Source organism: Macaca mulatta, chromosome 1 (assembly GCF_049350105.2).
Source record: "Macaca mulatta isolate MMU2019108-1 chromosome 1, T2T-MMU8v2.0, whole genome shotgun sequence".
NCBI classification, from domain to species: Eukaryota; Metazoa; Chordata; class Mammalia; order Primates; family Cercopithecidae; genus Macaca; species Macaca mulatta.
Window position 1 is genome coordinate 186,584,323 of NC_133406.1, and position 24,335 is coordinate 186,608,657.

General features: G+C 49.6%; 1 protein-coding gene across 4 annotated transcripts; it reads left to right on the top strand.

Annotated features, from left to right (window-relative positions):
• Positions 1-12,062: 12,062 nt before the first annotated feature.
• Positions 12,063-21,185, top strand: LDLRAD1 (low density lipoprotein receptor class A domain containing 1). Of its 4 annotated transcripts, XM_028846931.2 has the most exons (6): positions 12,063-12,079; positions 12,761-12,816; positions 15,815-15,943; positions 17,876-18,013; positions 19,700-19,828; positions 20,988-21,185. In XM_028846931.2, the coding sequence occupies exons 1-6, from the start codon at positions 12,063-12,065 to the stop codon at positions 21,134-21,136; spliced, it is 618 nt and encodes a 205-aa protein (XP_028702764.2). In that variant the 3' UTR covers positions 21,137-21,185. The 4 variants fall into 4 exon arrangements, with proteins under 4 accessions (XP_028702764.2, XP_077812585.1, XP_077812589.1 ...); XM_077956459.1 differs by lacking the exon at positions 15,815-15,943; XM_077956463.1 differs by lacking the exons at positions 15,815-15,943; positions 17,876-18,013.
• The last annotated feature ends 3,150 nt before the right edge of the window (positions 21,186-24,335 follow it).

Genomic DNA, 24,335 nt, shown 5'->3' on the forward strand with positions numbered 1-24,335 from the left:
ATCTTACTTTTGAAAAAAAATCCCCAAAATATATACAGCATAAAAATGTTTCCGATCTTGAAAATCCCAACCAAAGCAACAAAACTGAGCTTCCAAGCCCCTTCTCCTAAAGTAACGGTTTTGCCCTTCTTGGATGTGCCCGAGTTTACTTAGCTCCTTGTTTCCATAAAACAGTCATAGTCTTATTTCCTACCACACAGAAAGCATCTTGAGAATCTGGTCTTGGTCCTAGGCAAATTCTCCAGACCCTTCGGTCTCTGGTTCAAACCTCCCAGACTTCTAAGGTCCTTCTTGGCTCAGGTCCCTCATCTAAGAGACATGCTAATTCAGGCAATTACATTAAAACAGTCCTAATCACCATAATGAATGATCTAGGCCTAGATTCCTAGTTTTTTCACAAAACTTCGCGGGCACCTTTCATTTATGATATGTTTTGTAGTAAATCAGAAATTACTAGATGATCTGGTCAATCTTATCTCAGAAATCCCTGTGGTGCATCATTAGGCAATCTGAGGTGCTGATCAGCACAAAACCCTGCACTGTCTGAGCTTATCTTCCAGCCAGAAGCAAACAATTTACCCTTTGTTATTAGTCTGTCTGGATTTATCTTAGATAAATGAGCCGTTATTGTTATGAATTTTTTAAAGATATAAAGTAGTTCCATTATAATTTTTGTGGACTCAAATATCAAGTCCACATGTAGGCAATCATTGACAGAGATTTCCAGTTACTGTCACCACCACACCAAGGCAGTAATTTTGCTCAGCTCTGCCTTTATAGGTCCACAATTTAACCATTCAACAACCACCTGAGATCCTGAATGGCGGGCCCTATGCTAAATGCTAGGACCACAGTAAGACCTAGTGCCTGACTCCGGTTGCTCAGACTCTAAAGGAGACTATTATTGTGGTAAGTGCTATGACCAGACAAGCACAGAGCACATAGGAGGGGCTCTGTGCATTATGGGAGCACACAGGACGACTTCTGGGAGAAAGTGATAGCCAAGCTTAAACCTGGAGAGAAAGGGGAAGCCAAACACAATACAGTGAGCAATGTACCAGACAGTGGGGACACTGTGCTCAAAGACCTAGAGGCCAGACGGTGGGGCACTGCAGATTGTTGAGTAGGCCGTGATAAAGCATACAAAAGCATGACAAAAGATGGGGCTAGGCAGACCAGATAATAAACCTGCACCTTAAACCTGCACTTCATCCTGAACACAGTAGAGAGCCACTGAAAGATTTTAAGCAAGAGGGTTCCATACAGTGTTGGAATGATTCACTCAGATAGCAATGTGGAAGATAGACCAGTGAGGGCAAGTCCAGAGGCCAACAATAATCTTAGCCTCAGAGTACTTTTTTGAACACCCAAGAATACTATTTCCTTTCATTTTACTTATATTTTTAAACTTTTCTCTATAACGCTATCTCTGCTCCCCCACATTGCTGTCTGGATGGTAAACCTAGGACTGGGCTCTGAGTCCTGGTCACAGCCTGGCAACAGAATGTTGCCAAGCAAACTGGGAAGGCTGCCCATGGATCCCTGGTTTCTTATCACTGTCCTCTAATTCTACTTTGCCAACCAGTCTCTAGGAACCCAGCGTGCTCTTGCGCCCCTCCCACCAGGTTTCTAGTTGCTAAGCCTGTCATGTTTGCATTTGAGTATCATCTGCATGCGTGACCATTTTAATTTCTCTTTCCTTGACTACTTGTTCTACACTGGAGTCTAGGGTGGGGGTGTGTACAGTGGTAAAGACAGGGATAGTGGGAAATTTAGTCTTCTGTTTGGGAAGCTGGACTCGTGGTAATTAAATTCTGGAGCACAGTTTTCAGACCTTTTCTGAAATCTGTTACTGTTGAAGTCAGCTTCATATATTTCACTTTTTTTTTTTTTTTTTTTTTTTTGAGATGGAGTCTTACACTATTACCCAGGCTGGAGTGCACTGGTACAATCTTGACTCACTGCAACTTCCACAGCTCCCAGGTTCAAGCAATTCTTGTGCCTCAGCCTCCCGAGTAGCTGGTACTCCCGAGTAGCTGGTGCCACAATGCTCAGCTAATTTTTGTATTTTTAGTAAAGATGGTGTTTCGCCGTGTTACCCAGGCTGGTCTCGAACTCCTGTCCTCAGGTGATCCACTTGCCTTAGCCTCCCAAAGTGTTGGGATTGCAGATGTGAGCTACCATGCCCACCCTATTTCACTATTAAGTACTCTCTTCTTGTGATATTAATGACCTTTGTTTCAAACTTTTTTGTGCCATTGAGCTTTCTGGTGATCCAGTGAAGCCTGTGGACCCCCTCTCATAGTAATGTTTTCAAATGCATAAAACTAAATATAAAGGATTGCAAAGGAAACTGATCATGTTACAGTTAAGATATTTTCAAAGTTTTATGATCCAACAACATACATAATTTATTAACACAAAGTAGGATTGCATGGTGGTTCTAAAATTACTACAAATTCAAATTCATATTTTGAAATATCTAACAACTGTAATATATATAAATGTCTCATTTCTACTGGTGACAAAGTCACAGGTACTCTGATCCTACTGTGGACTGTTTCCTATATTCGTAATTGAAGGAAATGTTATATTTCACTTAGCAGTTGGTGAAAAGGAAGATTTAAAATTTTTCCTATCCAAGTTCACCAGACCCCTGGTTTAGAGGTTAATTTTACTTTTGTCATTTTAAGAGTAAATTATTTTGTTTTCTTGTTCAATTTTAAATTATTTCGGCTTATTTTACTGCCTCTTGTGTGCTTTTTTATGCTTGAATTGTTTTTGCAGTGTTAGAACAGCAATAATTGAAGACTTGGGTGGAAGAAAAATCAGCACCTGATTGAAAATGAAAGGTTTCAACAAAAGCTGTTGATAATGTTACCTCCAGGTGTATATCATGCCACCATTATTGGAGCTACAAATCTGTTAATTTATTTATGCTTAAGTATGTAAACTTCAATAAAACTTGGATCATCTGCATTAAAAAATAATGCTATCTTGTAAAAGTGTCTAAATAGGTAATTCACAATATGGGGTTTGTTTGTTGATTCCCCATGACATTTGCAAAGCCCTTTGTAGCACTCTCACCTATCGCCTTAAATGGATTCTTATAACATCCATCTAGTGGATCAAAGACTTAAATATAAAACCCAAAACTACAAAAACCCTGGAAGACAGCTTAAGCAATGCCATTCAGGACATAGGCACAGGCAAAGATTTCATGATGAAAACACCAAAAGCAAAAATTGATCAATGGGATCTAATTAAACCAAAGAGATTCTGCACAGCAAAAGAAACTGTCAACAGAGTAAACAGACAACATTCAGAATGGGAGAAAATATTTGCAAACTATGCATCTGACAAAGGTCTAATATCTAGCATCTAAAGGAACTGAAACAAATTTACAAGAAAAAAACAACCCCATTAAAAAGTGGGCAATGGACTTGAACAGACACTTCTCAAAAGAATATATACATGCCGCCAACAAGCATATGAATAAAGGCTCAACATCGCTGATCATCAGAGAAATGCAAATCAAAACCACAGGCCAGGCACAGTGGCTCACGCCTGTAATCCCAGCACTTTGGGAGACCGAGGTGGGCGGATCACAAGGTCGGGAGATCAAGACCATCCTGGCCAACATGGTGATACTCCTGTCTCTACTAAAATACAAAAAAAAAAAAAAAGAAAAAGAAAAATTAACTGGGTGTGGTGTGCACACCTGTAGTCCCAGCTACTCAGGATGCTAAGGCAGGGGAATCGCTTGAACCAGGGAGGCGGAGGTTGCAGTGAGCCAAGATCGTGCCACTGCACTCCAACCTGGCAAGAGAGCGAGACTGTGTCTCAAAAACATCACACACACACACACACACACACACACACACACACACGGAGCTACCATCTCATACCAGTCAGAATGACTATTATTAAAAGGTCAAAAAAATAACAGATGCTGCTGAGGTTGTGGAGAAAAAGGAACGCTTTTGCACTGTTGGTGGGAGTGTAAATTAGTTCAGCCATTGTGGAAGACAGTGTCTTCCTTGAAGACCTAAAATGCTAAAGTCAGAGATACCATTCAATCCAGCAATCCCATTACTGGGTATATACCCAAAGGAATAGAAATCGTTCTATTATAAAGACACATGTACGCATATGTTCACTGCAGCACTATGCCGAATAGCAAAGACATGGAATCAATCCAAATGCCCATCAATGACAGACTGGAGAAAGAAAATGTGGTACATATACACCATGGAATACTATGCAGCCATAAAAAGAACAAGACTATATCCTTTGCAGGGACATGGGTGGAGCTGGAGGCCATTATCCTTAGCAAACTAACAGAAACAGAAAACCAAACACCACATGTTCTCACTTATAAGTGGGAGCTGAATGATGAACACATGGACACATAGAGGGGAACAACACACACCGGGGCCAATTGTAGGTAGAGGGTGGGAGGAGGGAGAGGATCAGAAAAAATAACTAATGGATACTCAGCTTAATACCTGGGTGATGAACTAATCGGTACAACAAACCCCCATGACACACGTTTACGTGTGTAACAAACGTGCACATCCTGCACATGTATCCTTGCACTTAAAAGTTAAAAAAAATCCATCTAGGAAAGCAGGATGGGGTTTAACTTGTATATTATACAGTTGAGTAAACAGAGAGGAGAGGCAGCCAGCCAGTATCCCAGGGTTGTGGGAGGGATAGAGAAGGAATGATTTATGCTGAAGCAGAGGCTGGGCCTCACCAATAGGCAAGTCTAGAAGCAGATCTCTCAGGTCCCTAGGTCAATCTCCGAAACTGGAAACAGACCAAGGCATCCAGAAACAATATTCCACCCTTAGAGGGTACAGGGCAATGTCACATATGTGCACTCACTTCATTCCAGCCACCACTCTTTGAATTAAGGATTCTTATCCCCATTTTCCTTTTTCTTTTTTCTTTTTCTTTTTCTTTTTCTTTTCTTTTTTTTTTTTTTTTTTTTTGAGACGTAGTCTCACTCTATCGCCCAGGCTGGAGTGCAGTGGCGCAATCTCGGCTCACTGCAAGCTCCGCCTCCGGGGTCCACGCGATTCTCCTGCCTCAGCCTCCTGAGTAGCTGGGACTACAGGCGCCGGCCACCAGGCCCGGCTCCTTTTTTGTATTTTTAGTAGAGACGGGGTTTCACCATATTAGCCAGAGTGGTCTCAATCTCCTGACTTCATGATCCGCCTGCCTCGGCCTCCCAAAAGTGCTGGGATTACAGGTGTGAGCCAACTGGCCCGGCCTCTTATCCCCATTTTTCAAATGAGGAAACTGAGACTGAGAGAGTCTACAGCTTGCCACCTTAAATTAGATAGGTCTCAATTTGGCAGAGTCAGGATGAAAACCCAGGTCTGTCTGACTCAAGCTGAGGTTTGCTGACCTCGTGTCCAGTGACTCTCCCTTAGCCACAGCCAGGCTAAGAGGAGACACAGAGCATAAAGAATATAGGTATAGGCAAAGGCAAAGAAGGCTCCTGGCAAGAACGATGGATTTAGAAAGGCAGAAGGAGCCAGCAGAAGTCATCCTAAGAAGTGACAAGCCACAGACTGGGAGAGAGATTTACAGCCCACATAACAAATGATTCAAATCCATCATAAAGAAATTCATAAATCAATAAGGAAAAGACCAACCACCCATAGAAAAATGGGCAACAGATACAAAAAGGCAATTCATGAGCGAGGAAATCCACTTGTGTATTTTAAAAGGAGCTGCATAACGACATAGGGCAGGGCGGTGCTTTTCCAACGTAATGTGCTTTTGAATCTCCCGGGCATTTTGTCAATATGCAGATTCTGGTGTGGTAGGTCTGGGGAGCCCCGGGAATCTGCATCTCTAACCGGCTCCCAGGTGATGTGGGTGCTGCTGATCCACTGGCCACACTTTCGAGTGGCGAGGATAAGAGTGAATTCGTAGGTAAGGATAAGAGTGAATTCAGCCAGCCAGGTCTGAATTCTGGCTCTGCCACTTAGTGGCTGCAAACTGTGGGCAAGTAACTTCACGTCTCTGTGCCTCAGTTTTCTCATGTGTAAAATGGAAATAATAATAGTCTCCATCTCCTGTGGAGGACAAAATCAGTGAATATACATAAAGCATGTAGTACAGTATGTGACAAAAGTAAAGAACTCCATAAATGTTAGCAATTGGTGGTAGCAGTAGGACTAACTAGAGAAGCGAAAGTTAAACCACATCCCATTCCACACCTACCAGACTGGCAGGTGTCAGGAAGTCTGGCAATTTCAAGAGCTGGTGAGATAGGAGCTCTCACATACTACTGATGGGAATGCAAGGTCACTCCCTTTGCAGAGCAGTTTGCTACACTATGATTCTAGGGGTGTGAGTGTGTGTGTGTGTGTGTGTGTGTGTGTATGTATGTGTGTTTGTGTGTAAAGAGCAGGAGAGATATGCACACTAACTAGATGTGTCTGTGTGTGTGTGTGTGTGTTAAGAGCAATAGAGATATGTACACTAAGATGATATTTATGTCAAATGTTTTTAAAAAGCCATAAAGGCAGCACTACATATTTTTCTTTTTTTTTTTTTTTTTTTTTTTTTTTTGAGACGGAGTCTCGCTGTGTCTCCCAGGCTGGAGTGCAGTGCAGTGGCGTGATCTTGGCTCACTGCAAGCTCCGCCTCCCGGGTTCACGCCATTTTCCCGCCTCAGCCTCCCAAGTAGCTGAGACGACAGGCGCCCGCCACCACGCCCGGCTAGTGTTTTTTGTATTTTTAGTAGAGACGGGGTTTCACCATGTTAGCCAGGATAGTCTCGATCTCCTGACCTCGTGATCCACCCGCCTCGGCCTCCCAAAGTGCTGGGATTACAGGCTTGAGCCACCGCGCCCGGCCTAGCACTACATATTTTTCATGCATATATACCCATATGTTAAAAATATACAAACCAGTTACCGAAGAATACATGCCATACTCAGGAAACTGATCAACTCTGGAGAGGGAGGAGAAGAAATACAACTGGGGAAAACAACAGAGGCCCTGAATTATGCTGAAAAAAATCTGGAGCAAAACTGACTACATGTTAACATTCGTTAACTCATTGGATTCGTGATTATTTGTTACATTATTTACATTATTCTTCCTACCTTTCCATATATATATATTTTTTTCTTTTTCTTTCTTTTTTTTTTTTTTTGAGACAGAGTCTCCCTCTGTCACCCAGGCTGGAGTGCAGTGGTGCAATCTCGGCTCACTGGAAGCTCCGCCTCCCAGGTTTACGCCATTCTCCTGCCTCAGCCTCCCAAGTAGCTGGGACTACAGGCGCCCGCCACCATGCTTGCCTAATTTTTTGTATTTTTTTAGTACAGACAGGGTTTCACCGTGTTAGCTAGGATGGTCTCGATCTCCTGACCTTGTGATCCACCCGCCTTGGCCTTCCAAAGTGCTGGGATTACAGGCGTGAGCCACCGTGCCCAGCCACCTTTCTATATTTTTCTTAAGGTTTTGAAACATTTTTCTGGGGGCCTGGCAGGGAGAAGGATTTTGGAGCAGGTGAAGAGAGTGGGCTTGGCATGGTGTTGGGTGAGGAGGGAGGACAGAGAGGTCCACCCAGTGGGGTAGGATCTCCTGTCCTCCTCTTCCTTCAGGAATAAGGGGAAAGAAGTCTAGAGTGGGAGATGGGAAAGTTGAAGCTCAGAGAGGTTAAGTGAGCCAGCCAAGATCGCTCAGCTAGTGGTGAAACCATTTGGACTATCAGCTCCAAAACGTATGCTCTTGCTAGAAGTTTACCCAGCCCTGGCCCAGGGGTCCCAGTCAAGGCCAAGGGCCCAGCAGGGTGGAAGTGGAGGTCGTTTACTACAGCCCAAGCCATTAATCTTCATGATATGACTATCCCAACAACTGCCTCCCACCAGGACAAGAACAGGCAGTGAAAGCCCCTACCATCAGTTCTAACTAACCAGAAAGAGAGCTGAAGGAGGGGACAGCGTGGGCCCAGCATCTGTACCGTGCCCTTCAGGAGCAACTGCTGGGACACACGAGGTTGGCAGCCTGGGGCCTCTACCCTAGGCAAGACAGACAGTGAGGCTAAAAATAATTGAGGCTGGGCAGGGCATGGTGGCTCACACCTGTAATCCCAGAACTTTGGGAGGCCGAGGTGGGCAAATCACGAGGTCAGGAGATTGAGACCATCCTACCACAGTGAAACCCTGTCTTTACTAAAAATACAAAAAATTAGCCGGGCGTGGCGGCGGGCGCCTGTAGTCCCAGCTACTCGGAAGCTGAGGCAGGAGAATGGCATGAACCTGGGAGGCAGAGTTTGCAGTGAGCCAAGATCGTGCCACTGCACTCCAGCCTGGGCAACAGAGTGAGACTCCGTCTCGGAAAAAAAAAAAAAGAAAAAAATTGAGGCTGCACATGCCAATGTTCCTGAGGCCATCTGCTGCTGTGGAAGGAGTGCTCGCTGTGCTAGGGCACTGACCATGGTATGGCCTTGCGCAAGTCCCCTCTTCTTTCCAGACTTTAGATCCCCCTTCTGTAAAATGAGGCCGTTGTGCTTTCCGAGCCTCAGGTCCCTTTGACTCTGCTGATCAAATTCTGAGTTTCCCTGAGGGACTTTGGCAGCCCTGTTTCCACTCTTTTCAATTTCCTCCTCTAACCCTCATATGGGCATCACCTTAAGCTGCTGCTAGAACTCTGCATCCATCACTCACCATTCTCCCTGCTTTGTTTATTTATTTATTTATTTATTTTGAGACAGAGTCTCGCTCTGTCACCCAGGCTGGAGTGCAGTGGCACGATCTCGGCTCACTGCAACTTCTGCCTTCCGTTCGTTCAAGCGATTCTCCCATTTCAGCCTCCCAAGTAGCTGGGATTACAGGCATGCACCACCATGCCCAACTAATTTTTGTATTTTTAGTAGAGATGGGGTTTCACCATGTTGGCCAGGCTGGTCTCAAACTCCTGATCTCAAGTGATCTGCGCACTTTGGCCTCCCAAAGTGCTGGGATTACAGGTGCGAGCCACAGCACCCAGCCTCTCCCTGCTTTAGAATGAGACACGTCTGAGGTTAAGCAAAAGAGGACTGCAAATTCTGACAGCACTGATAGTATTTCACAGTTGTCAGGCTGGTGGAAGCCAGAAAGTCTGATGGTACTAAGTGTTGACGGACATGTGATCATCAGAAATTCTCATCCACAAGGGAAGGAGTGCGAATCAACTCCACAGGTCCACAGGCATGGAGTCAAAACTGACCTGGGTTAAAATCTCTGCTCTGCTGTTTACTCACTGTGTGGCTTTGGCAAGTTACTTAACCTCTCTGAACCCAGTTTCCACCTCTGTCAGGTGGGTGTAATAATATTACCTATCTTACAGAGTTGTTGTGAAGATCAAGGGAGAGGGCGTGTGTAAGGCGGCGGTGTAGTGTCTAGAGCACAGTAGCTGCTCAGTAAATAATATCTGCCTCCATTCCATCCGTGCCCTCCCCTTGAGAGTGAGACTGAGGCCGGGCGCGGTGGCTCAAGCCTGTAATCCCAGCACTTTGGGAGGCCGAGGCGGGTGGATCACGAGGTCAGGAGATCGAGACTATCCTGGCTAACATGGTGAAACCCCGTCTCTACTAAAAATACAAAAAACTAGCCGGGCGTGGTGGCGGGCGCCTGTAGTCTCAGCTACTTGGGAGGCTGAGGCGGGAGAATGGCGTGAACCCGGGAGGCGGAGCTTGCAGTGAGCCGAGATCACGCCACTGCACTCCAGCCTGGGAGACACAGCGAGACTCCATCTCAAAAAAAAAAAAAAAAAAAAAAAGAGAGTGAGACTGAATTGGAGGGGATATGATTCCAGGAAGTTCAAGAATTGAGGCACCAGGGCCTCTCCTTCATGTCACCAGGCCCCTTGCTGCCTTTCCCCCAAGGGTTCTTGGTGACACGCTGAGCCCTGGAGAGCACAGTGCTTTCAGCACAATTGTATGTGGCTGTATCCGGACTCAGCAGACAAAAGGGCATTTCAAAGCCCCGAGGAGTCTTTTTTTAGAGGAACACTTAAGAATCACAGAGTCAAGGAAGGCCAGAGGCTGAAGGGCATTAATAGGTTCAGGAATGGCAAATGGTCATCATGTCTGATACCCCTCTCCACTCTTACACCCATGGCAGGCATCACTGGTCAATCACAGTCCTGAACCCATGTTCCAGAGAGCCTTTTCCCATCAGTTGCAGTTGGCATGCCATATAAAATCTAGTTAGTGTCTTTAGCAGGGACCATGGGTGCCCTGCCCATGCTATCAACCCTTTCCATTTCAGGACATATTAGCCTAGCATGCAGTTGCCAAGTTGCCAACACTGGCATCTCCTTTCCTAAGGCAGCCCAGAGGTGCAAGGAATGAACACCCTCTGGCTAGTCTCTTTTTTTGTTTTTGAGACGAAGTTTCGCTCTTGTTGCCCAGGCTGGAGTGCAATGGCGAAATCTTGGCTCACTGCAACCTCCACCTCCCAGGTTCAAGCGATTCTCCTCCCTCAGCCTCCCGAGTAGCTGGGATGACAGGTGTCCACCACCATGCCCAGCTAATTTTTAATATTTTTAGTAGAGACAGGGTTTTACCATGTTGACCAGGCTGGTCTTGAACTCCTGACCTCAGGTGATCCACCCGCCTCTGCCTCCCAAAGTGCTGGGATGAGCCATCATGCCTGGCCTCCTCTGGCCGTTCTCAACCAGGACTGGCAGAAGCTGGCAGATTAATACCCCAGTTCCCCCGACCTTGAGTGGGATAACTCTGAGGTGCATCTTCTCCCCTGGCTTCCCCGAGTGCCCCAGCAGGGCTAAATTCCACTTGCCCACAGCGGGAACCTGCTTCATAACACGCCTGTTATTGGATCCTTCTCTTCCCTGTCTCATTTCCCTCATCCCACAACCAGCATTTCCTGGGATCACTCCCAGTTAAATCTACTTGCCCTCACATCTTGTCTTACAGTCTGATTCTGGGTAACCTTAAACTAAAACACCCCCTTCATCTAGTTTACATCCTTATTTTCTAGATGAAGGAACTGAGGCACAGGGAAGGGGAGTGAGCAGCCCGTCAGAGCCAGTGGTAGGGCCCTAATGAGAGTCCCGTTCTCCTGGCCGAGGGCTCAGCTCTTCAGAGTGTTACTTCCTGCCTCCCAAGGGCTGCCCCTGTGTCTGCGCCTCCCACTTGGCCCCACGTGGATTCATCATTTTATTTTCCAATGCAAAAGAAAAGGCTGATTGCAGGTTGGAAAATCTATGGGCATCAGAGGCAGGTGCAAGAACTCCTGAGCTCATTTCTGGAGGTAGACACCTCTCCTCCCTTGGACCGGGTCCTTGGACCTGTTCCTCAAGATTCCAGGGCCTTGGTTTGCTCAGCAGTGGGACAGGCTACTAGGGAAACCCACTCCCTGGGGGCATAGAAGGGGTTGTTCAGGCAAGCAACCAACCTCCCACCTCTTCCCTACCTCGGGCACCACCTCAGGGACAGTAAAAATTCACATTGCCACGTTTCTAAGTGAAATAATTTAAAATTACTTTTGCTTTATAATTTTAGTGGAAAATGCATATTCTTTCAATCTAGGTTACCTATGTAGTTGAACAGAAGAACATCAATGAGAAAATGACCCCTACTTTCTAGCCACAGAAACATTAATTCTGGGAGTTTCTGCCTGCATCTTCATACCCCTGGAACCTGAGCTCCTCCGGTTCCATCACTGATGTGGAGGACAATGCACTTCCTGAAAAGTTTCTGGGTTTCACTCCTCCCATGTGCTGTGAGACTTGGGGCTGTTTCTCCCTCTCTGAACTTCTGACTCTTCATCTGTGGAACGGGGATGAAGATTCCAGCCTCGCAATGTTGCTGTCAGATGGCAGATGAGGGAATAGCCTGGCTGGAGCGGGGCGCTCCTTTCCTTGCCTCTGCTTGGAAGGCAGGTGGCAGGGGACTGCCCACAGGGAGGCTGTGGCCTGGACAAGGCCTCCCACCTGTCCCTCCTCCAGATTGGCCCTGGGGACAAGGCAGGGAACCCGTGCTGAGCTCTCTGCACACAGCCCTGGCCAGGGAGCTGGAAGCTGAAGACATGAACAAGGTCTTCCCCAGGTGAGAGCTGTCCCCAGGTGAGAGCTGTCCCCAGGTGAGAGCTGTCCCCAGGTAACAGCTGTCCCCAGGTAAGAGCTGTCCCCAGGTGAGAGCTGTCCCCAGGTAAGAGCTGTCCCCAGGTGAGAGCTGTCCCCAGGAAAGAGTTGCCCTGACCAGGCTCCTGGTCTTGGGAGAGCAAAGCTTGGGATGAAGAGTGGGCAGTACAGAGTGGGCATACATGGGAGACACGGAGGAAAATCAGCCCCCGGCCTGCCCCGGGGCTCACTCCCAGGGTGTAGGGGACCCTACCAGTGACACAGCTATACAGTCCAGGTGGCAAGTGCTGGTATGGAAACAGAGGAGCCGGGTGGATGGGAGGGGAGAGCGGCCAGCTTTACTGGGGAGGAGGGTATCAGGGAAAGCCTCACCCAGGAGTTGCTGCCCAAGCCGGTTTGAAGGATGAATGTTTGTCAGGGGGACAGCAGAGAAAAAGGCATTCCAGGCAGAGGGCACAGCACAGGCAAAGGTGTGGAGATAGGAAGCGGGCATGAAGCATCTGGGGTGTAAGCATGCTGGGGTGTGAGGGACCCGTGGTTCCACCTAAGACTCTCTCAGTGACCCCTCTGAAAACCCTGTTGTCTGCCTCCCTGAGGCTGGAGCTCACCTCACCTAAGCCCACCCCTCACTCTGTTCTCTTGGGCAGGGAGAGAATGACTACGCTGCTGCTGGACCCAAAGCCCACCCTGAAGGGGAAGGTAAAGAACCGGAGGGCCCGGGACCAGTGCCCTGTGGGGCTCCTCTGAAGCTGGCAGTTGGCTATAGAGGCATGAGGAGGCTTCGAGGCTCCCGCTTTCCTTCAGACCTCTGCTTCCAGGTTAATGTCTGCTCCCAGCTTCCTGGCCGGCCATGCTGACAGTCACTTGCTTAATAGGGTTATTCATTCTCTCCACGCACATGCATGTATTAAGCACCTACTGTGTGCTGCCTACCTCACAGGCATCAAACTGCATACAGTGCTCTCCTCTAACACAGGGAAAAGAACCAGCACCAAATTCCTGACTCACTGGGTGACCTGGGCAATTCTCTTTACCTCTGAGGGATAAAGTGACACATTTATTTAGCCCTATTATGTACCACTGGCCCACAATGTGACCAGGACAGTTCTCTTCACCCTTCTGAAAACAGAAGAAGGAAGAAATACACATGTACTGAGCTTTGTATATGCCTTGGCTTGGCCCACATTTGATCAATGAGGAAACACACTGAGAGAGGCAGATTAAAATACCAGCTGTGAAGAATCCCACCCCAGTTATGTGCCTGGTGCTGCACGATCCCTTTAATCCTCAGCACAGCTCTGAGACAGGGACCCTGTTATGGGGCAATAACAGATGAGGCAGCTGAAACGAAAAGAAGTTGGGTAACCAGGCCAAGGTCACACAGCCGGGAGGTTGGAGGGCAGGGTTCAAATGTGAACTGAGGTGTCTCTGGTTACAAAGCCCCAGGGCTTCTGTTGCTCCAAGCTGGTGTCTGTTTATTTCCAAGTCCTGACTCATGATGGGGGCGGTTGTGGAAAGAATCGCCTCCTTCTCCTCATCGGTCCAGGAAGGGGACTGGCACCTAAGGGCTTTCTGGCTTTGAAGTGCAACAGCTTCACCTGGGCAGGGGCCTTGGTTCCGCGGGTTCTCCCGTTGCCCCACCTTGCGCATGGTCTGTGCTGTACAAATATTTGAGGAGCTGCTTGGCTGATCAGGACACCTCTCCCTGCCCGGAGTCACGCTGCCTCCCTGGTTACCTGAGTTTACCCAGGTTGCTGATGGCCAAAGAGCCACCAGCTAGGGCTGTAGAGATGACAGGTTTTAGATTTATGCTGCCTCTCCTGCTATTGTCTCCCCTCCCAATGCACTTCCATCCTGGAGTCCCACAGCCCCAGGCCACCTGCAACCACCAGGCCTTTATTCCTGCCACGCCCTCTGCCTGGAATGCCCTCTCTTTGCACCCTCCTCTTCTGCCTGTGGAAATCCCACTCTGCTTCTGAGGACACTGCATTGGGAATGTGAATGGATTGGAAATAACCTGGACTGACCCATACTGGGGGCCTTCCCTTGTCTCCCGGGCCCCTGGGTCAGCGTATTCACAGTGTTCACAAAGCCCCAGGCCCGGCACGGTGGTTCACACCTATAATCCCAGCACTTTGGGAGGCCAAGGCAGGCGGATCACCTGAGGTCAGGAGTTCAAGACCAGCCTGGACAACATGGTGAAACCCCGTCTCTACTAAAAATACAAAAATTAGCTAGGCATGGTGGTGGGCACCTGTCATCCCAGTTACTCGGGAGGCTGAGGCAGGAGAATCGCTTGAACCCGGGAGGCAGAGGTTGCAGTGAGTCGAGATCATGCAACTGCACTTCAGCCTGGGCAATAGAGCGAGACTCCATCTCAAAAAAATGCAAAAAACAAAAGCCCCCACCACATGCCTGGCTCTAGGCTGGGTTCTGGGGTCACAGGGATGAATCACACCTGCTCCTGCCCCTTTCTCTGAGGTACCTGTGGCAGGTCAGTAGCTCCCATGCTCCTTCAGACATGTCCATGCCTTGCCTTCTAAGTGCAATAACAAGCTGCAGAGGACAAGGACCAGGGCAAGCTGCACAGCAGGGTACCCAGGAGGTCCTCAGTAAAGCCTTCTTTTATTATTTTGTAAGCAGGAGAGAATTAAAGGAGAATTAAAGTGCAGTTCTACAAGAGTAGGGAGGTCCCCTGTCACTGCTATCTCCGTAGCACTTAGAATAAGGCGCGGCACATGGTAAGTCCTCAACAAGCAATAATAGACCAGACACGGTGGTACACGCCTGTTGTCCCAGCACTTTGGGAGGCTGAGGCAGGAGGACTGCTTGAGCCTAGGACTTACAGGGTGCAGTGAACTACGATCACACCACTGCACTGCAGCGTGGGCAACAGAGCCAGACCCTATCCCTAAAATATAAAAAATAATAATTTTTTAAAAAGCAATAATAATAGCTCATACTCACCACTTACTATGTGCTGAGCACTGTTCTAACACATTAACTCAACAAATTCTAATCCTCTCAACAAACTCAGAGGTAGCTACTGTGGTCCCCATTTTCCACATGAGGAATCTGAGGCACAGGGAAGTGAAGTGGCTTACTCAGTGTGGCCCAGATAGGATGTGGTAGAGCTGGGATTCCAACCTGCATCCCAGCAGACTCCAGAATGAACAGTCAATTGGGACAGTGAAAAGGGCATGGGTTTTGGCATCAAACAGGTGTAGATTCACACGCCAGCTCTACCCGGGGTGACCTGAATCTTTTCTTCTTGAGCCCTAGTTTCCTCATTGATAAAATAAAAGTTTGTTTTGAAAAATAAAGACCATGGTTATGAAGGGCCTAATGGAGCTTCTGCCCCAAGTTGGGGGCTGGACACACAGGCGTCCATCTCTCCCAGTGTCCTGAGGAGGTCACCTGATGGCGGGTGGGAGAGGAGGCTGTCCGCCTCTGCCATTCAGTCATCTGTGGGCCCCGGCCAGGGTGGCATCTAGTGGAGTGGGCCCACAGGCAGAACAAAGAGCATCAAAGAGCATCACGGAGGGCTTGGGAGCTGCTCCTCCAGGGAAGCCATCCCTGCTCTGCTCACCCTGGTTGGGGACAGGCTGCTTGCAGCGGGCATGGCGGGAAGGGAGCACCCTGTTCCCAGTGCTGGCCCTCATCACCACCACCCCCGGGCTTGTTTCCCCCCACACAGCAGGCTGCGGCCCCCTCTGCTGCTCGCGTCGCAGGGCCTGCCTCTCTGCCTCTCTGCTGTTCCTCCTGGCAACTCTGGCCGCCCTCATCGCCTTGGTCACCATCCTTGGACTCCCATCACGCACCCCCGGTCAGGGCAGCCAAGAAAGGGTGGGTCAGACCCGGTGGGAAGGGCATGGGGGGGCACAGAGAGATGAGGGAGCCCCGACCTGCCTGGCTTCTCTACCAGATGACTTTGGACAAATTCCTTAAGGTGCACGCACAGACACCTGCACACACACTGACTGTACCAGTCTCTGAGCCTCCATTTGCACATCTGTGACATGGTTACCGAGAGGATCCAGCTCTGAAGTCACCTCCTCCAGGATGTCTTCCTAGACCCCCAGGCTGGGTTACAAGCCTCTTCTCAGCCCCACAGTCCCTATACTTCCTCTTCCCCTGGCCTGGGCACCCTGGGGTAGTGCTATACATCTGTGTGTCCATCTCCACCATGGGGGACAGGGTCACATCCCATACATGCCTGCAGCCCCAGCTTCAGGGGTGAACAACCCCAAGACAGTGCCTGCCCTCATGGAGCTAATAATTGTTCTGAGAGCAGTCTCGACATGAATACATATTACAGCAGGGTCCCTGGGATCCCTGAGAGTCTAGCCCCGTTGAGGAGTCAGGGTAGGCACAATGGGTATTAGTAGTGGGGGGATGCCAGGAAAAGCATCCCAGGAACAGGGAACAGCATGTGTGGAGCCCTGAGGGGTGGGAGGAAGCAGGAAGAGAAGAAGAGACTGCAAGAGGCCAGTGTGCAGGAAGGGCTAGAGTGACAAGTGGGGCCAAGGGCCTCACAGGCTGCACCGAGAAGGGAGGTCATAGTCCAGGAGCCACAGGAGATTAAGCTGGGGGCAAGTGTCACCAGGTGGATGTTTCTGCAGGATGGCTCTGCAGCCGGGCAGGGTGGGTGTAGAGGGCTGAGGCAGGGGCTGAGCTCTCCCGCTGCCTGTGCAGGAACACAGGCCCTGAGGTGGATGCGAATACATGAGCAGCTGCAGTCATGAGTCCGTGCACGCACCTGTGTGTTTTGTGTGTCTATGAGTATATGCAGCTGTCTGTGTATGCATGTTCATGTCTGTGTGAGAGCATGTGTGTGTCAGTGCATGTGTGCACATCTGTTGTCTGTGTATCTGTGAGTGTGCATGTAGGTGCAGCTGTGTGTGAGCATGTGTTCATGTGTGTGTGCATCTGTGTGTGTGTCTGTGTCAACATGAGTGTCTCTGAGAGTTGCTCCCCCGTCCCCCAACCCACACTAGCTGAGGCTGCCCAGGGACTGAGAGGTGGTTCACGCATGCACAAACACAAATGCACAAACCGGCTCCCATCCCCAATTATGCACACGTATACACACGTGGGGCCAAGGGGTTCCCCCTACCTTGTCCGCAGGTTTCCGTCTTTTAATTCTTTGCGGCAGCCCTAGGAGTGGGTATTCCTTTTCTCCTCCCATATGGGGGGCCAATGATGACGTGTCTCAGGGGTGTTTGGGGAACTATAGAATAAAGATATGAAAGTGCTTTGCAGTTGTGCCCAGATAGAAGGAATTATGACATATGGCCCTCCAGCCAGCCCAAGTATATTGCTTCTGACACTCTAACCTCATACCAGGAGCTTCACCATTACAACCACTTCACTTAATTGAACACTGTCCTCAGAAGCTTCCCGTGACACTGTAAATAAGTTTTCAATACAGGAGAGAACCATTACTTGTCCTGCACATTTTCTGTTCTATGTTTCTTCACAGAGATGGTTTTATTTAATCCCCGCAACAGTCCCACGGGGTGTGTGCTATGATCCCCATGTTGCAGACAACCTGAGACTCAAGGTGGTCAGGTCATCTGCCCAAGATCAGGCAGCCGGCAGTGGGTAGAGCTGGGGCTTGAACCCCATTGATGGCGCTGGGTTCATCCCCCCCACTGCTCTAGCCCCTCAGGCCAGCTCTAGGTGGAGTTCAGGTGAGGAAAGTTTGTCCTTGTGAGCACCACCCCTGACCCTCCAGGGCCTTCCCCTACCCATTCAGGAGCCCAAGCTTGTATAACACTGACAAATAGGACAGGCTTCTTGTGCCATGACCAGAGGAGCTGCATTCCAGCCAGTGGGGTCTGTGATGGCGTTTGCACCTGTACCCACGGCGAGGATGAGGATGAGAGCTTGTGCCGTGAGTACCCGCTCGGTGCTGCCCCTCCCAGGGGTTCCCCCACAGCCTAATTATCTCTGCAGCCATACTGAAGCTCAGTCATCCCTGAACACACCAGGCACCTTCACGTCCCCATGGTTTTGATGCTCCAGTGCCTTCAGCCAGGAACGCCTGCCCCGACCTGGTCCCAGTCAGGGACATACATGCCCCCACTAAGGAATGCCTTCACCCTGTGCATCTCCACTCCCAGAGAACCCGTATTCATCCCTCAAGGCAGAGTTCAAGTGTTACCTCCTCCAGGAAGCTTTCCCTGACTCCCACACGAGGTTAAATTGTCTCCTTGGGCTTCCACAGTCCCTGTGGTTCCCTGTGTCGCAGCCCTCGTCACACTGGTTGTCACTCGATTGGCACATCTGCTGCCCCCATCAGACTGTGAACTCCTCTGAGGCAGGCCCAGTCCGCTTGATATGGGGGCCCCAGCGCCTAGCACAGAGGGGTATTCAGAATGGCTTGCTGAATGAATGAGCAAATGAATGAATGGGAAGACCTGGCCCCGGACCTCAGACACCAGAATGTTCTCAGGAGAGAGAAGCCTGACCCCACAGGAGAGAGACAGCCTGGAGAGGTGCAGTGGGTGGGGTAGGGGAGCTCATGGAGGGCGAGTCATTGCATCAAAGACCCTCAAGACGAGAAGCAATTTCAAAAACATCTAGTCCTTGCCCCAGCTCATCCCCAGGCCCCTCTTTAGCAAGCCCAACCGAGGCCACCCGGCTTCCGTTTGCACCCCCTGAGATGCAAGGGTTGGAAGGTTTTTCCATGGGAAGGTTTTCCTTGTCCCAAACTTAGAGCTGCCTCCCAGAGTGGTTCTTCCCTGATTGGTTCCAACTCTGTCCTTCTGTCAACCCTGCCCCAATAGACCATGCTTTAATCCCTGCCATCATGGTGGCGCTGCATGGATTTGAAGATTACTTCCTTGCCCCCCATTGCGGGTTCTCTTGTCTAGGCCGCATCCCCTTCTCTAGGTCACAGTCAGCCCCCTTGTGACCGAGTTCCTGGCCCTCCCCATTCCATCAATGCTCCACAGAATAAATACCAACTGCCTATGTCCCCCTCCCTGGACAGGCCTCAGAAACATCCTCGGCGCTTCTGGCTGGGTCTGGGCAGTCTAAGGAACAGAAGCTTGCTCCCTCCCTGCCCGAGGTTTTCTACCTCTAGTGGTGCGGCCTGAGTTTGTGTGAATTTTTGGTAGCCCTATCACACTGCTGCCTAACAGAACACACTTCCCCTGAGCTCCGGGGCCCAACTGTAAGACTTCCACATTTATTCCTGTGCTGTTCCAGTTGGAGGAGGCTTCCTGGAGGTGATGGAACTTGAACCTGAACTTGAAAGTGGAATGGTTTTGCATAGGTATTAAGGAGGCTCTTTGTGGAGGGGCATAGGATCAGCAGTGGCGTGGGGCAGGAACACACCACGACTGGGGAGGAACTGAGGAAGGGAGGGGCAGCTCTCTGGGCCTCTGTCCAGCGACGGAGCTCTCCTCTCCCTCTGACTCCGCCGCCTCCCCAGGAAACCTTCTGCTTGCACCCTTATGGGCTGGATGGTCACTGATCCTGAGTTTGGCAACTGCCAGGGCGGCCAATCCTTCTCCAGATAACCCTCAGACAGCTGTGACCAGATGTGAACTTCTTCCTGCCTCCTCTGTCCCAGGAGATGTGCCCCAGAGCCTCCCCCGCTTCCTCGTGGCCCACTGTGGAGACCCGGCCTCCTGGATCTACTCAGACCAAAAATGTGATGGCACTAACAACTGTGGGGACTGCTCCGATGAACTGAGCCCAGGTAGGGGTCTGGGCACAGGCTGGGCTGAAGCCGGTGGCTGGGCAGCAGCCAGAGGGCAAAGGGTGACCAGGGAATCTCTAGGGCTCCCCTTTGCATGCCTTCTCTGCATCCTAGGAAGAAGTTTTCTACCCCTGCTTGAATACATCCTGTGGTGGGGTACTCACTACCACTCTAAGTGACTTCTGGAGGCTCATTCTTCTGCAGTGGGGAAGTCGCCTTCAAGGGCGCAGATGAGAAAACTGGGTCCCAGAAGGTGGTCATGCAAGGAGTACATACGTGACCCTGCTGGGATTTGAACCTGGGATTCCCTCATCTCTGCACCTCCCAATAACCCTGTGAGGAAAGCAGGGCAGGAATCACCAGCCCCAATTTGTTTGTAAGTAAACTGAGGCTTTGAGCAGAGAAAATTAGTACAGTGCATGACAGGAAGGGAGCTCAGGTGTGAACCCAGGCCTCCTGATCCAAGTCCCAAGGCCTATAGCTGCCCTAGAGTTTCCTCTCAATCTCTTCCCCAGTGGTCAATCAACAAACATTTTCTGAGCACTGGTGGGGTGCTCAGAACACACCTGGTATCAGATTCAGGTGGGGGACATCAGGAATCAAGCATGTGTCGTACCCCCAGGACTTACATCATGCTGATGCCAAAAGGAGATGCTGGGGACCTGGAGGAATCAAGGGAGACTTCTCAGAAGAGGTAGCATTCAGGAAGACCAAGAATAGACAGGTTTCAGTAGGCAGAGGCTGGGTGTGTGGGGAGGAATGCCAGAGGCCTGAGCAGAGGAGAGAAGGCTAGGAGCACTCTCGGGGAGTCATGGCAGGTAAATGTGGCTGGACTTAGGGTAAGGAAGGGCATCCATTCATATTGCAGCCTTTACCATGTGCCTGGGACTTTGCCTGACATCCTTTGCTTAATAACAAGCTTGAGCACACTAGGAAACAGGTTCAGACAGGGTGAGCAAGGTCACATAGCCTGTGAGCTGTGGAGTCTGTGAGCTGTGGAGTCTAGATTCTCTCTGCTGCAGGAAAACTAGGAACACACTCAACCCATATTAGATAGGTTGGGGCCGTGGGGAGCAGGTTTCAGAACTAGGGAGTGCCCTGCTGCACAGAGCATTCCAGGACACAGCAACTGCTCTCCTGCTGGCTCTTGTCTCCCCAGTGACTGTGTGCCCACCCTGTGGCCCTGGGTGGTGGCATTGTCCTTCAACCTTCTTCAAGTACTGCGACTGTATTCCGAGGCGTCTCTGCCGCGACCACATACAGCACTGCTCCGACTGGTCCGAAGAGTATGCCTGTCCCGGACCCTGAGTGGGCTACTCAGGCCAGCATGGAAGGCTGGCTAGAATGGCACTGATAACCCTGCACATGAAAATTGAATCCTAGCTCACAAGGGCAGGAAGGAGCCTTTGAAAGGGGATCTACACATCATTTCTGAAGAGGAATTTTCTCTCCTGCTTTCAAGTTGTTCAGTCTCTGCTTGAATGCCTCCAATGACCAGGAGCTCGTTACCATGTTAGGTGGCTTCTAACACAGAAGAGGTGATGAAACCCTGTCTCTACCAAAAATACAAAAATTAGCCAGGCATGGTGGCCCACACCTATAGTCCCAGCTACTAGGGAGGCTGAGGTGGGAGGACTGTGTGAACCCAGGAGGTCAAGGCTGCAGTGAGCTGTGACCATACCACTGCACTCTATCCAGCCTGAGTGACAGAGTGAGACCTTGTCTCAAAAAAATAAAACAAAACAAAAACATCAACAAAGAGAAAAGGAATCTACTTCCATGATTTCATGCCTGTCTCTGGGGTGTCTCATAGGAAATCTGCTAACTGCTCCAAGACAGACTTGTGGATCCTAATCTCATCACCCCTTGGAGTGATGATATGTCTGGGAACTAAATGACAAGCTGAGTTTAGCCTTCACGGATGGCACATATGTGAAACATATGCCACTTCCTACCCCTTTGGTACCTAAGGCAGAGATACTGGGCTTGGATGCAACCTTAGCATCTCCCCCAGTTCAGTTAACCCCGCAGGCTCTACTGGTTTAACCACGTGACACAGCACACGAAACAGGATATCTGGCATCCTACCGGTGGGAAGCCACCACAGGAAACTCCGAGCTGTAGAATAGAAGATCTGGAGAAAGAGCAGCTTGAAGGGCTCCTCATCAGTCTTCTGTCTGTCCACCCTGCTCTCCACACCACCACTCCCCACCCTCCACTCTATGCCCAGCTGCCCGCCTAAACAGCCCAGTTTTCTGGAAGTAGGGACTATATTTTGGTCCTGGAGCCTGAATGAGCTGCTTCTCTGCTTATCTTTCCAGCTTCACACCGCCCAGGCAGGCAAGGATGATTATTTCCATTAGATGGGTGAGAAAACTGAGGCCCAGAGAGGGCAATGACTTGTCCAGAATCATACAGCAAAATCAGTGCTGGAACTGGGACCCAAATACAGTCTATGGTACCCGAGCCCAGAAGCCTTTCCAGCTACCAGTGTAATTATACCTTGGCCAAGGCAGAGTCTCTGTGGGGTATTTTAAAAGTGAGCTTGTCAGGTGCAGTGGCTCACGCCTACAATCCCAGCACTTTGGGACACTGAGGTGGAAGTGTCCCACTTGAGCCCAGGAGTTTGAGACCAGCCTGGGCAACATAGGGAGAACCTGTCTCTACAAAAAATAGGGAAAAACAATAGCTGGGCATGGTGGTGCATGCTTGTAGTCCTAGCTACTCAGAAGGCTAAGGTGGGAGGATCGTTTGCACCTGGGAGGTTGAGGCTGCAGTGAGGCATGATCGTGCCACTGCAGTCCAGCCTGGGCAACAAAGACCCTGTCTCGAAAAATTTCTTTTTAATAAAAAGAAAACATGAGATTGAGGGTCAGAAAGTGTGCAACCCATATTCTGAAAGAGAGACTTGGGATCTGCCTGATGGGAGGGCTCTTGTCGAGGGAGACAGACATGTCCCCACTGAAAATTAATAAAATTGGTTTTACATATCAGTTTTCTGAGTTTTGAAAACTGAAAATGGCAGCCATAAGAAGGAATGAGATCATGTCCTTTGCAGAGACGTGGACGAAGCTAGAAGCCATCATCCTCAGCAAACTAGCACAGGAACAGAAAACCAAACACTGCACGTTCTCACTCATCAGTGCGAGCTGAACAGTGAGAACACACGGACACAGGGAGGGGAACATCACACACTGGGGCCTGTCGGTGGTGGGGGATATGGGGAGGGAGAGCATCAGGACAAATAGGGGCTTAAAACCTAGATGACAGGTTGATGGATGCAGCAAACCACCGTGGCATGTGTATACCTATGTAAGAAACCTGCATGTGTATCCCGGTACTTAGAGTAAAAAAATTTTTTTAGTAAGTAAAAAAAAAGTAATACTTAAAGTAAAAAAAAATTTTTTTTTTAAAGAAAAAAAGAAAACTGAAAATGGGCATTGAAGGGACTGGTGAGCTCTGATTTATTTATTGCCTCATATAATCGTTCGCTCATCAGCCTCTGCAAACCTGCTTTGGACCAAACTGTGAGCCAGATGCTAAGTCCCCAGAGAAGAGACCTGGATCCTAGTACACGAGGAGCTCAGGGTCACCTGGAGGAAGCACCTCACACCATGGAGGGAGGGCTGCGACTGCAGGAAATGCTGGGCCGAGGGCTCCGAGGAGGGTCTCCCAGAGCAAGGACAATCACATTTCTGACCCGGACCAACTGAGGAGCTCCTGGAACAGTGTTCCTCAGGAATCTTGCCCAAGGGACTGTTAGCTCTCAGCTCTGGCACGTTCCGCTGATTTTCTCTCCAACTGCAGTGCAAGCAGGAGCTGAGAGAGCCCTCGGCATTCTTAATTCTGACCCTGAACCAGAGGAGCCTTCCTTCCCAGAGGAGGAGGACTTTGGGCCAGCTATGGAGGCTAGAAGAATTTCCAGAGGTAGGAGGGGACAAAATGGACATTCCAGGATGAGGGGGCATGTGAACAAAGTCATGGAAGTGAACTGTACAGCTCAGCCAGCAAATGTCCAACAGGCCAGAGAGGCCACAGTAGAGGGTGGGTGAGGAGCGAGGAGAAGAGGTAAGAAGGAGGAGCAGGGGATGGATTATGGAGAGCTTAGCATGGCAGTGGGCTATCATCAAGGGCAATTTAGCCTGGAAACTGGATCTACCACAATCTGTATCTACATATATATATTTTTAGAGACAGAGTCTTATTCTGTCACCCAGGCTGAGTGCACTGGCATGATCATAGCTCACTGCAACCTCAAACTCCTGGGATCAAATGATCCTCCTCCCTCAGCTTCCCAAGGAGTTGGGATTACAGGCGTGCCCCACCACGCTGAGCTTTTTTTTTTTTTTTTTTTTTTTTCAGAGATGAGGGTCTCACTGTGTTGCCCAGGCTGGTCTTGAACTCTTGGCCTCAAGAGATGCTCCTGCCTTGGCTTCCTAAAGCTTTGGAATTATAGGCATGAGCCACGGTATCTCACCTAGCATGACCTTTCACTACAACAGCCCAA

Coding starts and splice junctions, on each gene's coding strand:
- LDLRAD1 (XM_028846931.2), top strand. Junction 12,817..15,814: donor AGCCCACCCTGAAGGGGAAG/GTAAAGAACCGG, acceptor CCCCCCACACAG/CAGGCTGCGGCCCCCTCTGC. Junction 15,944..17,875: donor ACTCCCATCACGCACCCCCG/GTCAGGGCAGCC, acceptor CTACCCATTCAG/GAGCCCAAGCTTGTATAACA.